The sequence below is a fragment of the Gastrolobium bilobum genome, unplaced genomic scaffold (genome assembly GCF_033153095.1).
Source record: "Gastrolobium bilobum isolate Gb01-03AN ecotype WA unplaced genomic scaffold, APGP_CSIRO_Gbil_v1 utg34787, whole genome shotgun sequence".
NCBI classification, from domain to species: domain Eukaryota; kingdom Viridiplantae; phylum Streptophyta; class Magnoliopsida; order Fabales; family Fabaceae; genus Gastrolobium; species Gastrolobium bilobum.
The window spans coordinates 16,841-31,630 of NW_026897009.1; the positions used below are offsets into that span (position 1 = coordinate 16,841).

The window sequence follows — 14,790 nt, forward strand, 5'->3', positions numbered from 1 at the left end:
GAAAAATACATAACAATTTCCCACATACAATCAAATACCGTCTTCAGTTTCAAATACAATTTGGCCACCACCTTAGTAAGTTTTAATCTAGTTAGGACATATTTTTAATACATTGTTCACGACTCGAAGTCTGGACCACTTATTAAGCTGAAGTAACACTAATCAGTTGATGTGGGTATTATGTTAAATGTATTTTAGCCCTATGTTGTATTAATAAGTTACATTTTTAATTTATTTTCTCATGGTATGTTTAATTGTAACAAGATAAAATTTAGTAAGTGAAAAAAAAATGTTTCGATTTGATTCTCATATGCCACATTTTGAAGAAGTTTAAATATATCACTCTGCACTTCGGATTAGTCTTGCAGCCGGCTCAGAGAGTCAAAACTTGTAAAGATATCGGGGAGCCAACTTACCTCAAAAAGGTAATTAAAGTTGGATTAACTAAAAAAAAAAATAGTAAGTTTTTTATTTGTTTCCTTTGATCGGTAACGATTACTTTTGGACTTATTGCTTTTGAATGTCGTTATTCATCTCTTTTCGAGTGGTTTTCTTCCTGGGGTATTCTGAAATTATTTTTGTTACCTAGCCACCGTGCTCAGTGAATGGGGGAGGTCTGATGACCCAAATAGATGAATATCATGATAATAAAAAATGTTCTAACATAAAAAATATATATATTAATTTCAAACTAATCGCTAATGGACAGTTAGTTTAATGATTTTTTAAAGAGATTAATGTTGAGGTCTATATTTTTTTTTTCTCTTCTCTTCACATGAATCTAATATTTCTTTTTTTGTGTAAAAAATAATTTTATCTCCTATAATATAAGAAATATTAATTTTGATTAATAGATAAGTTTTGGGTTTATTTTAGTGGATGAACTTTTGTTTGAGAAGCATCCATAGTTTGGGGCTTAATTATTAAAACCAGCACATTAGAGTTGATCCAATTCATATTTCCAGGCACCAATTTTTCATTACATGGGCCGTGTCTAGAAGAGAAAAAAAAAAATGCAAGCCAGAAAGGTCAAAGGTGAAACCAGGTGCCGTTAAGGGGACCTACGCATAACGCCCCCGCTAAAGATACCGTGAGTTACTAATAAGCTTATGCGTGCACGTTCTCCAACAACCCCAGCATTAATTCAACTTTTTAAAAAGGAAAAAAACATAACTCCCAATTCATTATTACGCACGCCAACAACGCTTCTATATCCTGATTTTATATTTTGAATTTTATTTATAAAAATAAAAAACGAAAACAGATAAGATAACAGAAAGATACCGAGTTATTGGACGGCGGGAAATATTTTGGTACGTAGGTAGAGAGTGCGACTGGAGTCAATGAAGTGAGATATGAGTACGACTGAGTAAATCGTTGGTTTATTGCTTAGGGTTTTGGAGCAGATTCAATTAAACATTATTTCAAGCTCATGGCGAAAGGAAGGTATACGCATACACGGGCACAGGGGAAGAAATGGTCGACGTTTACGCTGGTTTTCTCGACGCTTTTGATGCTCACACTTGTTCTTCTCGTCCTCCTTGCTCTCGGTTTTGTTTATCTTCCATCTACCAACGACGATTCTCCAACCACGGATCTTAGTGCATTCAGGCGCAAGATCTCTGAAAGGTGCTATAATAGAAATTCATTCTGTTCCGTTTGATTTTGATTTGTTTGGACATGGAGTGATTTCTCGAACTAAAATGTGTTTAATCTTTCATAATTGTTGCTTCTGGAAGTGGTGACAGTTTGGTAGAAAGGCAGGAGCAGTGGACTGAATTTCTCTCCTGGGAGCCAAGAGCTATCGTTTATCACAATTTCCTGGTCAGTTTTTGTTATCTGCTTATGGATCTGCCTCTCCTCGTTCTTTATTATTATTATTATTATTAAACTTTTTTTTTTTATACAAATCGGTGTTCCTAGCTCGTTGAGATTGGGAATATTTTGTTCCTTAGATGTTTTTTTGGATGATTAAGTTAATCAAGTATAGAATAGAGTGCTGCATCTATGTCATGGAAAATTGTAGAATTGCTCTTGAAACTTCTGTAAGCATGGGCTAGTCTCAGGGAAAACTGAATTCAGTGAATTTTATTAAGATCGAGGTTCTTCTGGATAATTCATGATAAAAGAAAATCCAGGCAATTCATACATGGAATATTCAAATTGTGGTCAACTTGAACTAGCTTAAAGACTTTAGAGTTTGAGTGAGAGATCTTATTTTACATATTTATGTTCTTGTAGTAGTAACTGTTGAGATTTATATTGTGTGACAATGTTAACTCTGCCTATGATTTGGAACAGTCAAAAGAAGAATGTGATTACTTGATCAATCTTGCCAAACCTTTTATGGTAAAATCAAGTGTTGTTGATAGCAAGACTGGAAAGAGTACAGAAAGCAGGTTTGCCTTTGTTCCATGTTTTTGTGAAGGTTCCAACAATTTCGGATCGTATTATTGTTCGTATACTTGTTCTTGAGAGACTAGTGGTAATACATTATTCTAGATATTCCCTGCTTGTAGGGTTCGAACTAGTTCAGGAATGTTTCTCAAGAGAGGAAAGGACAAAATTATCCAGAATATTGAAAAGAGAATTGCTGACTTTACCTTCATACCAGTAGGTATGAATTTCTGTATGATACCTATGCCTACCTGCTTATACCTTCATACCAATTGTTTGCATTTCACACTAAGCCGAAATAGAATTTGTTGTAGAAGTTCTTCTATAGATTTGCGTATACCATTATACCTGAAAATCCTACTTCCCTGGAGATGAATTTTCATGTCAGATCTAATGGCTACTTTTTCCCCATTTAGAATGAGGGTTGAGTTTGGAGTGATGGATTCTAAATGTTTCCAGTTCCCTACATTATTATAGCAATAAAAATAAAAATTCTAAAAATGAAACTGGGCTATTTTATTCTTTTGAAGAATTTATTTTAATGCCTTGGGGGTTTTTCGTGGAAAAGTAAGATAATATTGCACCAAAAGGAATTTGATCAGTGCATAGGAGAACAAGAGAAATACAGTATTTTAGAGTGTTATAAATTGTGGGTATTCTTTCTTACTTGGTCATGAGCCAGTTTATAATAAAGTTGATGGAATAAGTTTTTGTGTGTCTTTTAAAATAATTTTTTCTCGTCTATTCCTTTCTTAAAGAGCCACAAATTTTGTAGAGTGCATTAGTTTAGGAATTTTCTACTTTGAATTTCATTATCTATCATATGGTCGTTTTGGTGGAGGTTACGTTTTTGTGCTGTCACATATAGAGAAGCTGTTTGAATGTAAAAGGCTTGGTTTAATATAAAAATGGTAGCCTTCAATAGAGTCAGAATGTATTAAAGGAGAATTCGAGATATTTGTCAATGATTTCCATAGCTAAATGTTTATGAACTACCAGTTTGATTTAAATTAATGCAAGAACTCTGAGAAACTAATTCCTGAGTTGTATTAGTACGTTCCTTTTTGGTTAAAATAGAAGATCCATGACTTGGGGTGGGTATAGCGAATTGGGTCTCTCCATGAAGGGAAGGGGAAAGTCACAGGTCGTGTTGGGGTTTGGACACAGGACTCTGCAGAATTCTAAACTTAATGGCACAGGAAGCAACCAGTGGTCCTAAGGTCCAGTTTGTATTGTTACATTATGCATCAATGCTTAAGTAGCTCTAAAACTTGTGTATTTGTCAAAATATTTTATGTTTTCTAATAGAACTTCCTATCCATGGGCATGATTGAATGCCTAAACTTTCTGGATAACTATTGATTAACTTTAAAATATGCAGAGAATGGTGAAGGACTTCAGGTTCTTCACTATGAAGTCGGGCAGAAATATGAACCTCATTATGATTACTTCCTTGATGAGTTCAACACTAAGAATGGAGGCCAACGTATTGCTACAGTTCTTATGTACCTGTAAGCTCTTATTCTCTTTCCAAATCATGGTTTTTGCATTGTGCTTTGTGATGAATTTTGTATAGATACTGGATGGTTCCCTTTATTTTTATTCCTACTTATTATGCAGTTCAGATGTCGAAGAAGGTGGTGAGACCATATTTCCTGCTGCCAAGGCAAATTTTAGTTCTGTGCCATGGTGGAATGATTTATCCGAATGTGCTAGAAAGGGTATCTCAGTGAAACCAAAAATGGGTGATGCTCTGCTGTTTTGGAGCATGAGGCCAGACGCCACACTAGATCCATCAAGTTTACATGGTTAGAAACTGTTCAAAATCGTCACTGGATCAGCTGTAAATACAGACTTTGTTACTATAGCATGTCAAGTTCAGATTGACCCATTTTTTACCACATTTCATGAGTCATCTTTCCACATTTAGGTTCAGATTGGTCCATATATTTACTGCCACTGTTTAATCTTTTACATGCTTGCTCTATTTTGCCCCTCGGAAAATAATGATAAATATCCGTAAGTTGAGAATATTCTTGCCATGTCATTCCATCCTTTTTTCTTTCCAGTGGAAATCAAAAGCCACATTCGGCATTTCGTTTTATGCTCGCAATTTCTTTTGTTTCCAGAAAGCCATGATTGGTAAAGTTAATTGATTTATCTTTGCTTCCAGGCGGTTGCCCAGTAATTAGAGGAAATAAATGGTCTTCAACAAAGTGGATGCATCTTGAGGAGTACAAGGTTTAAGCCACCGAATGCGCAGGTACTTCTAGAGACTAAGGATAAGTCTACTGCTCTTTTAAATAGGGGTGAATAATTTAAAGATGACTTTATTTGAAAATCTCTATGAGAAATTTGTCCATAAAATCTCCATTCTCAATTTTAAGGGTCCCAACTTGATTCAGGTGAGTTTGACTTCATGTTCAGGCTTAGGTAAGCGGATATCATACTCTCCATTTATGTATTTTTCAGTGACGTTTCTTTTCGTTATAAAAAGACAAACCTCATATGGGAGACGGTCATGGTGGGAAGACCATTATGATCTATTAATCCAACTAACGGAGAATTATAAATGGATCAATTTTTTGGTGTATAATAGATAGATATGAACATGATGAGTTGTTCCGTGATAAACCCAATTGTTGCTTGTACTTTCTTCCCGATCCCTTCTTGGAAAACCTGAGCTTGAAGCAGGAAGAGATTTGACGACCCAAGTGGATTCCTAACTTTTCTATCATTGTATAAGCAAGCAGTTCTTATTGTATCAGCCCCAACCCTCCTAATTCATCTTTACGGTGCTTCCTCTATCAATTAGATATTTTGTATCCATAGAAAAAAAAGTATCTAGGCATATCTATTTCCTCATGTTTCGACTTCTATGAAGTTTCTTTCTTTCTTTTTTTGGTAGACCATAGTTTTAAATAGCGGGTAGCGGCCGACCCCAAAAACGCTATAGCGGGTAGCGGTAAAGCCGCTACTGTGAAGTCTATATAAATATTTATAATAAATTATACCACATATATAAATATTATAAGATAAGAAATCACCCAAAATAGAAGGAAATAAGTAATGAAAAGTATGATACTACACATTCAAAACAAGGATTAAAGGGAACATAAAGGAAGCAACATACTAGTTCATTGAAGGAAACTAAATTAATAATATTCTAGGAACATAAAAGATCCAAATAGAGTCAAATACAAATTGCTCTATCAAAGTCAAGAAGGAAAAGAACTAATCAGAATCATCATCAAACATTTCTTCAAAGCCTTGTTCTTCTCCACCCTCACTTTCTTCACTAGTATTAAATTTGTAGATTTGTTCATGCTCATCTTCTATTTCTTCGTTATCACCTTCTTCAATCTGTTCAGCCCTTATTCCCCTAGAGCTTGATGGCATAGAGGCAGCTTCGTTCCTGAATCTAGTATGCTGCCTAGTGTAAGTTATAGGCTCATTAGCCCCAATTACATTAGTAACATCTCTCCAAGTCAATGTATCATCTTAAAAAACGAACTCATTTTCTGCATCTTCACCCACTTCTCCCACCAACCATTCATTACTTTCATCAATGTCTTTTAAGACAATAGGATCAACCAAATCACGACTCTCAAAACGTTCTTTAAGAGCTTGATTATACGTAATAAAGACTAAGTCTTGCAACCTTTGATGCTCAAGCCTGCTTCTCTTCTTAGAATGAATCTAGTTTACAATTTCCAATAAAGAATATTAGTTTCACAATCATGATATGAAACGCTACAAACAAAAATCATTTAACAAGTACTTACATGCTCAAAAGTACTCCAATTACGCTCACATCCCGATGAGCTACAAGTTAAGCCCAACACTCTAACAGCAAGGTTTCGCAAATTTGGAACATGTGCTCCATACGACTTCCACCATTGAGCTGTAATGCAAATTGCAATTTGTTAACATTACCACTTGTTAAATAAAAGCTTAAAGTGATCAAATAAGTGTGCTTTTACTTACCAGGAGCAATTTTATTCCTTTGTCTTATTGCTGTATTCATACCAAAAAGGCCTTCTGCACTCCTATATTTTTCCAATTGTCCATGTATCTTGTCCACCTCTTCCTCATTTGCACTTAGCTTGTCAATGCATTTATATAGTCCAACTATCAATTCAGCATCATCATCAATCTTTGGATTAGCATAAAAGTATTCGGGGTTTAGATATTGGCCTGCAGCATGTAATGGATGATAAAGTTGGCAGTCTCATTTTCTATCAATTATAGCAAAAACATCCCTATATTTATCTTCATTTCCATTGAAAGATTTTTGAATTGCTTCGTTGGCCCTATCCATTGCTTCATATATATATCCCATTGCGGGCCTTCTTTCATTATCAACAAGTCTAAGCACCCGCACAAGAGGCCCCATAACCTTTAAAGAATGAATAATATCATTCCAAAATGATGGCATAAGTACAATGTCAGTCGCCCTTTTTCCCTTAGGGTCTTTTGCTGTATTTGATTTCAGCCAATCATCCGATGTGAACATCTTTCTAAGATTATTTTTTTGCTTATAAAGCCTTTGCAATGTGAGGAAAGTTGTAGCAAATCTTGTCACTCCATGCCTAACTAATTCAGTCTTGCTTGTATACTTCCTCGTTGTGTTCAATGCCAATGTGTGATTATAAATGAACCCAACAAGCTTTATGCCTTTTTGTATTGCTTTTTTAACTCTCTCAATTTTTCCAATATCTTCAAGCATCAAATCCCAATTGCTTCAACCATGTACTTGAAACTTTTTGAACGTACAACATTGAAAGGTATTCCATTTGTACACAAAAATCTTTCAATGTATTGAATAGTTCTAGCCCTTGCTTCTTTATCACAAGCATCATTTATGCTTGTTTGCCTCTTTCCTTTGCCCACTTTAATGCTTGCTCCTGGTTTCTTAAAAAAAAGTAAATCCAAGGGGCCTTTAACTCTCTTGGCAGCAGCTCTATTACTATTAGAGGCTTCACTTGAAGCTGTCTCACTCCTTTTCCCATTTTTAATGTGTTGAATTTCTTGCACCTCTTCTAGCATATCATCATCTTCGTGTATATCAACACTATATGCATCCTTTTCAGCAAGCTTTTGCACACAAGCATCTTTCGTAATCTTCTTAATTTCGGGTGAGATTTTTCTACAAGGACCCACATCCCCCTTCAACCCAATCTGGTGTCTTTTGGCTCTTGTGATGCCACCTGTTGTAACTTTCCCACAAAAATTACATGTTATATATCTCTTGTTATTGATATCTTTTAAACTATTCCACTGCCATGCCATATCAAGATTTTCACCGGTGGGTTTTACCAATCCGCAAGAAGCCACGGAAGCTAAGTTGTTTTGTTGGATATTTTGTGATGCCATTATCAGAAAACAACAGGGGCTTCCACTCAACAAAACCAATTCAAGGAAAAAGATAAAACCAAAAAATCAATAGAGTGGAGAAAGGCAAAACAGAACAGTCGCAAAACAGGGGAGAAGAAACAAAGGGCCTTCAATGGAGTGACTGTTTCAAATTTTCAAAGCCGCACGAAAGTCTTCAGAGCTACTCATCGTGGGAAATTAAGCAAATCATATTGTTCTGTTTCAGATCTTCAAAGTCCAAGAAAAGTAGAAGAGGGAAAGAAGATGATGACGTGAATAGAAGACCATATTTGCCTCTTTTCTTCTCAGCGAAAGACTAGGGAAAGAAGACGATAAAAAAGACGAGGGAAAAAAACAATATTTCCCTCTCTTTTCATCAGAAAAAAAAATGCAGTAAATATATATATTTTTTACATGTATTTATACTTTATTTTATCTTTGGTAATCTGCATTTATATTACTTTTTTTTTGATAAATTGCATTTATATTACTTTAAATTGGAAAATATCTTCATTGTATCTTTTATTAAATTTAGTAAAAAGTAATATAATTAATTTTTTTCATTTTATTCTCTTGATTATTGACACTTACATTCTAACATTTTTTATTTTTAATAAAACAAACCCTTATATAAAAAATTTATTCTTTAAACTGATACTTAATATCATCTTATTCTAATTTAAATAGATGAAATATGTGAAAATTCTATATCTTTTCTACACTTTTTTTAAATTTTATATCATATCTAAAAATTTATGTGATTCTAATTTGAAAAATTTTAAAAGTTTAAAAACAAACCCTTTTCTAATTTAATTTATATCCTTGTTTAAATTATATATTTACACGTTTTCAAAAACTTTTTTTAAAACACATAAAAAATTTAAAATAGTTATTAAAATGGAGGAATTGAAAACATATTATCAACAATGAAGAAAAAAAAACGTGCAGAGACAGACTAATATCTGAAAAGGAGATGTGTGTGTGACAGCCAAGGAAATGTGTATGTGACAGCCAAGGAGTGTGGTCCCACCAAAGCAGGGTAGCAGATGTGCATGTGATGTGATGACTGATTCAAATTTAAAGTTTTGTTTTTTTTTAAAAAAATGGCTGGCTTTTTAAGTTAAATATCTATTTTACCCTTCATTTATCCTGCCTTTTCCCCATTATACCCTTAAATAATAATCAAATTTAATAAACACTGCCACCTGACTTTCACCGCTTCGTTTTTCTCCATTAACGTTTGCAACTCCTCTTCCTTTCCTTGTAGCGGCTCGATAACGCCGCAAGAGCTGTTGTCCGCTACCGGCCGCTACCGGAAACTGTGGCGTCGCGGTGCGGAAGTTGCGTCTGGGTGCCGCAACCCGCACCAGAACCGCTATCTCGCGCTATAGCGCCGCTATTTCAATCATAGTGGTAGACAAGAAGTTTTTTTCTTTGCTACAACTGATAAAAATCGTTTTGGACGATATATATATATATATATATATATATATATAGAAAGACTATTCATAGCTATTACCTTAGACACAAAAGAAGAATTTGACCCAATGCTTTATTTCTGTCCTAGTTGATCTCGATTCAACATTAGAAGGATATTGATTTTTCCCCAATAACTGAATACTTTTTGTTCGTAAATATTGCATATTTTATTCCCTTCATAGATCTATTTTCTTCTCTATGAGTTCAGCATTGACAATTGCCTATGAAGGTTTGTTTTTGCTACGACTCTGGTGGTTTCTCTTATCCAAGCCACTGCCAATGAGTTGCCGGCTCATTCTTCAAAAGGCATGCGGTCAGAGCCCCGGGCTAGGCTCCTCCAACTGCTTGGGAGCTTACGATTTCATGTTCTATTTCACTCCACAACCACTTATGAATCTTTTTTTGAATTATATCCATTATCTCAAGTTTTGGATCGAAACCTCTTTTATCATTGAGCAGTCATTTAAGGGCCAAACCCCATTATAAGTTATATCCATATACATTTTGGTCGCCAACTCATACATGATCCACAATGGAACAAGTTACAATCTATCACAATAAGTGGGTTTGACACCACGTCTCAATCAATAATCTTGAGACATTGAGCTCATAGGGCCTTCCACTTATATGATCCTCACTTTATCAATTCCTAACCAATGTGGGATTTTACCATTCACACTTGAATTCTCAGCAATCTTCATTATTGGCTACACTCTAGTTCTTGGCTCGAACTCTAATAGCACCGTTAGGCAGCCAGGGTGAGTCCATGGCAGGGAGACCACTATCAATGGACTAAGTGACAATCCACCACAATAAGTGAGTTCGACACCATGTCTCAACCCAAAACTTTAAGGCATTAAATTCATGGATCTTTCCATTTATATGGTCCTCACTTTGTCTGTTCGTAACCAATGTGGAACTTAACCATTCATGGTTAAATTCCCAACATTCTCTTTCTCAAGTATGAGTCGTAACTCCCCCTCAAGCGGAAGTTTATTCGAGTGTTTATGTGGTTATCAACCAAGCCTTGGATACACTCATGAAGTCCCTGGCTCCGCAATATGTGCTCTAGGACTCCGGGTGACAACAAGCCTGAACTCCAATACCATTGTTAGGTGGCCAGGGGGAGTACATGGTTGGGAAACCACCATCAATGAACTAAGCGACAATCCACAACAATAAGTGGGCTTCATAACACATCTCAACCCAAAACCTGAGGCATGAAGTTCATGGATCATTTCACTGATATAATTCTCACTTAATCCATCTCTAACCAATGTGAGACTTCCACTTAGTGCACTCAATCTCCCCCACTTTGTGAGAGTAAGGGTGAGTAGGGATGGCAAAAATGAGCCAACCCGTCGGGTTGGCTCGTAACCCCAAAAAATGAGCTGAGTTGGGTTGGCAAATATGAACTGACAACCCGAGCCAATTGGAAGAAATCGAGCCAAAAAGGCAAAAGATCAAACCACTTACCCCACCACCGAGCAAGCATATCAGTATCAGGATTGAACTTTTAAACCCTAACTCAATATGTTTCATTCGTTTGGGAAATTTTGCCTTCCATCTTCGCTGATTCAACTTATTTCTCAGCTCTTTTCTTTAATTTCTTTCCATTCTCCTTGTCTAAAAAATCGCTCATCAGCAACCAGATTCATTAGCCACTCTCGACCAAGCCCTTTCTTTGTCGCCTTACCCAAATAGAAAGCCCTCCCATCCTCACGCATACCAAGGTAACCCTAACCAAATCTGCAATGATGATGCAGCTAGAAGATATCGAGATAGGTGGTTTGGTTAAGTTGAGCCTCTATTTTTATTTTTTTTGTGTTGTTCGTTTTGCCGCATGTGGGTATCATACTTATCTTCAAGTCTTGGTTTTCATTCACTTGTTGCTGTTGAGATGCTTGAGTAGTTATGATATACTGCTTTTCTGGTTTTTGCAGCATGCTGATGTGCTACTTGAACCCCCCAATTTTGAAAACCCCTTTTTCGAGCCAACTCGCGAGTCATTTTTTCGAGCCAGCCAGCGAGCCACAACCCTAACCCGGCTCAGGTTGGGTTGGATTGAGTTTTCTGGTTCGCTTTTTTTTCGAGCCAACCCTAACCCGACTCGTTTTTTTCGGATTGCAAACGGGTTGGGCCAGGTCAAGTCAGGTTGGCCCGTTTTGCCAACCCTAAGGGTGAGGACGCAACCTTAGTTAACATTTTTGTAAAGAAATTGTTTCGTAGAATCAAATCCATGACCTTCTGGTCACGAAAGAGCAATCTTATCTCAGCTCCGAACCTCGCTCTCATTCTTTTTGTTATCCAAAAATAAAACTTCTCAGTATCAATTTGAAAATACCATTTCAAAGTGCCCATTTAATTTGTCTTGAGTTGCTGGAATTAACTAGGTTTGATGATGTTAGATTTGCTGTCTCCCCACCCTCCTCTTGTAAAAGAATATGCGACATACTTCCCAATTGCGTAAAATTAATTAGCATATCTAAGCTATGTACCCAAAAAAAAGTTTGCATATTAAAGCTTAAATACTTCCCATTTTGTTAAAAAAAAAAGGGGACAAATTATATAAAATCACCATGTATTTAGATGCTTTTTTAAAAGACCAGCTTCTACTTGCCATTGTAACAATTAACCCTCCAGTACTATAACATTTCAACAATTAAACAAATTTAGTAATTTTCAAACAAAATTATCCTTATCTGCAACCCATCACCACTGGTTTATGGAGAATACTGGCTACTAGGAAAATGGAAGATCCACTCGTCCATCAACAATAACCAATCGGCACCGTTTTTGGAAGAAGTGTGTCCAATCCCAAAAAGTCTAATCGCACTCGTTGGAAAATTGGCTTTGCTTTTCTGGCAAAGAGAATTGATAGGGTTTTCTGTCAGTGCTTTAGGTAGCCATTAATTGTTCAGGATTCTGGTGCTTTATCATTGTAGTTTGAGTTGGGCTCTAATTACCTTAGTTGCAGAAAAAATTCAACTTTTGGAATTACTGCCTAACAGAGAAATCTTTCCCCAAAAATTGCTCCTTTTAACTCTAATCCTTTACAGTGACCTCCAAATGCATCAGTGGCCAAGCACAGGTTGGGTTTTTAGGGGTTGATAATTCATTATTATTTATTTTAATATTTGTATAGGATACAACTTCGTACCCAGTAAAATGTCCGTGAGAACAATTACAGCACCATTTTAAGCCGTACACCGAGTCTATGTAGGCCCTTTTGGCAAACGAAATGGTGCACCTAAGCATGGGAATATTCATTTCAAGTTTGAAGATTAAAATTCAAAGGATCCTTGAGAAGTTTCTATCCATAATTCTAAAGCTGATATAACAAGTTCCTATCATCAGCTGCTCTTTCGCAGTTGCAACAAGTTTCTATTCACCAAATTTACCCAAACATTACCTTTCCATGTTAGAAGGATTATTGGTTAATTCATTAGGTTGGCTCCAGACTAACAATTGTTTGGGTGCGTAACACTTCAAAGAGAACAGGTTAAGAGTAGCTGTTTTCTCCATATACACGACACTTGGTGGTGTGTATTTTTGTCTGAAAATTACTAAATATGTTTAATTGTTGAAATATTATAGTACAAGGAGGTTAATTGTTTCAATTGAAAGTAGAAGGTAGTCTTTTAAAAAAACACCTAAGTACAAGATGGTTTTATATAATTTACCCAAAAAAAAACAACTTTTCTACCCTTGTTTAGGAAGGATCCGTCTCATATCATATATACGATTGTGTCACACTCTAAACACCGAAGTACCCGAGTGTGATTGTTGGATCATTGAACTTCCTTAGTTAACAAATTGATATCGCATATCATTTAGCTCCTGATGATTTTATGTTTGCAGGATTCAAATGGATTATTAGAGGGTGAGTGATTCATGGCATTTTCGATTGGAGAAACACATATTCAATGCATTTTTATTCACACTTATGCTACCTAGTGACATTTTCCTTTGCTCAGGTACGCCAGCACTTTTATCACGTGTAGAAAAAAACGCTTCGGTTTCTCTAGCTCGTAGTTAATACCCTCGGGGGAAAGGGGAAAAAAGAGTACTTTATGTTGATATAATCTGAGTTCTTATTTGACTTATAGTTGTCATAGAGTTTCAAACGAAGATGTCTTTAGGTAAGTAAGAGGCTTACTAGGGCAGGATGTGTTGAATATAGGCAGAAATACAATTTGTAATTTAACATACTGAAAAGCGAGTATATTAATCATGCATAAGTTTTTGAAAATGTGTTATTTGTCACATAAGAAGTTAAAACACGTATGGAGAAGTACAAAATCTTAGTATGTAAAAAAGTTTATTTTAATCTGTTGTTGGTGTATTTTTTATATTATTATTATCATTCAATGTGTTGTCTCTTTATTTAAGAAGTTTGTATTTAAGTCATTATTGTAGTCAAACGCATTATTCGATAATATGATATAATACATGAATTAACAATGATTACAATTAATTTTTTTTTATAAGAAAAAATTAGGTTGTAGCATTTGTTTAATCACATTTACATACTTTCAGCGTAAGTCTAAAATTTATTTTTCAATGTCAATTTTATTTGAAGGGCATTGTTGAATCCTAGGTTCTATACTGTTACCGAACTTATTTTCTGTCTTTGATCCAAGTTGGTTTCTTAGAATGTTTCCGAATCGTATGCTTCGGACAGGATGAAGTCCCCATAATCGCAGCCTTTTCAAATAATAGTTTGGTTTATTAAAATGTGAAAATACAGGTAAGGACAGGCTAGAGAATAGTCCATTATTAATCCAACCAATAGTATAAATATTTTATTTTATTCTTTTTCTCTCCGTTCTATTATATATCATTTCATCCGTACTGTATTAAACATCAACTGACAAAATATTTTTTAGAGTAAATAAATAGGCAACCTAATGAGTTTTATAAATTTTAAGATTAATTGGCATATATATAGAGAAACTAGTATGCGAAAAAAATATTTTTAAAGTTGTCATGGAGAGTGAAGCAATGGATGCTCTCCTCCATGTCCTCGAGGTTGATAGCATTGGAACCTACCCCCGCTTGACGACCAAGGCAATGGAATGGCTGAACAAAGGCTGGGAGATCCAGTTTACTTGCGAGAACAACAATGTGCAGATTTCCTTGCCAAAATAGGCCTCTCTTAGATCCCCCACATGATCTGAACACCCTCCTTGATATGGGTAGCATTGGGCTATATTGGAGCTCTGCGACAACAACGATGACATGCGAGGATAGTTTCTTGTTTTTTCTGTATTCTGCTCTTGCTTTTTTATGTATTTTTTAATACAAAAATTAAAAAATTAAAAGAACTACGAAAACAACAAATGATCATTTCCGAATTTTCATCTTTACGAGAAACAGACTATTAAAACAGTAACAACTTTGTCGTTATAATAAAAAAGGTGTAATATTTATTATATTATAAAAGATAATTTTATTTTCTGTATATATATAAAAGTGTATGAGATTCATGAGAGGTTATGTTAGGAGAAAAAAGAATTAAAAAAAATATGAACTTTA

At 35.2% G+C, this 14,790-nt stretch overlaps 1 protein-coding gene across 4 annotated transcripts; it reads left to right on the forward strand.

Annotated features, from left to right (window-relative positions):
- The first annotated feature begins 1,302 nt into the window (after positions 1-1,302).
- LOC133303386 (probable prolyl 4-hydroxylase 3) lies at positions 1,303-13,589 on the forward strand. 4 transcript variants are annotated; one of them, XM_061503292.1, is made up of 9 exons: positions 1,303-1,629; positions 1,740-1,824; positions 2,302-2,399; positions 2,520-2,617; positions 3,779-3,908; positions 4,018-4,205; positions 4,571-4,660; positions 13,114-13,135; positions 13,230-13,354. In XM_061503292.1, exons 1-7 carry the CDS (start codon positions 1,433-1,435, stop codon positions 4,642-4,644), a joined length of 870 nt encoding a protein of 289 aa, XP_061359276.1. In that variant the 5' UTR covers positions 1,303-1,432; the 3' UTR covers positions 4,645-4,660; positions 13,114-13,135; positions 13,230-13,354. The 4 variants fall into 4 exon arrangements, with proteins under 4 accessions (XP_061359276.1, XP_061359279.1, XP_061359277.1 ...); XM_061503295.1 differs by having other exon boundaries at positions 1,749-1,824; XM_061503293.1 differs by lacking the exon at positions 13,114-13,135 and having other exon boundaries at positions 13,230-13,589.
- Positions 13,590-14,790: the final 1,201 nt, after the last annotated feature.

What these genes read in the sequence shown, in the direction of transcription:
- LOC133303386 (XM_061503293.1), top strand. Translation starts at nt 1,433, where the DNA reads ATGGCGAAAGGAAGGTATACGCATACACGGGCACAGGGGAAGAAATGG. An exon ending in GCTACAGTTCTTATGTACCT is followed by an intron (nt 3,909 to 4,017) that starts GTAAGCTCTTAT and finishes CTTATTATGCAG; the next exon opens with TTCAGATGTCGAAGAAGGTG. An exon ending in AGATCCATCAAGTTTACATG is followed by an intron (nt 4,206 to 4,570) that starts GTTAGAAACTGT and finishes CTTTGCTTCCAG; the next exon opens with GCGGTTGCCCAGTAATTAGA.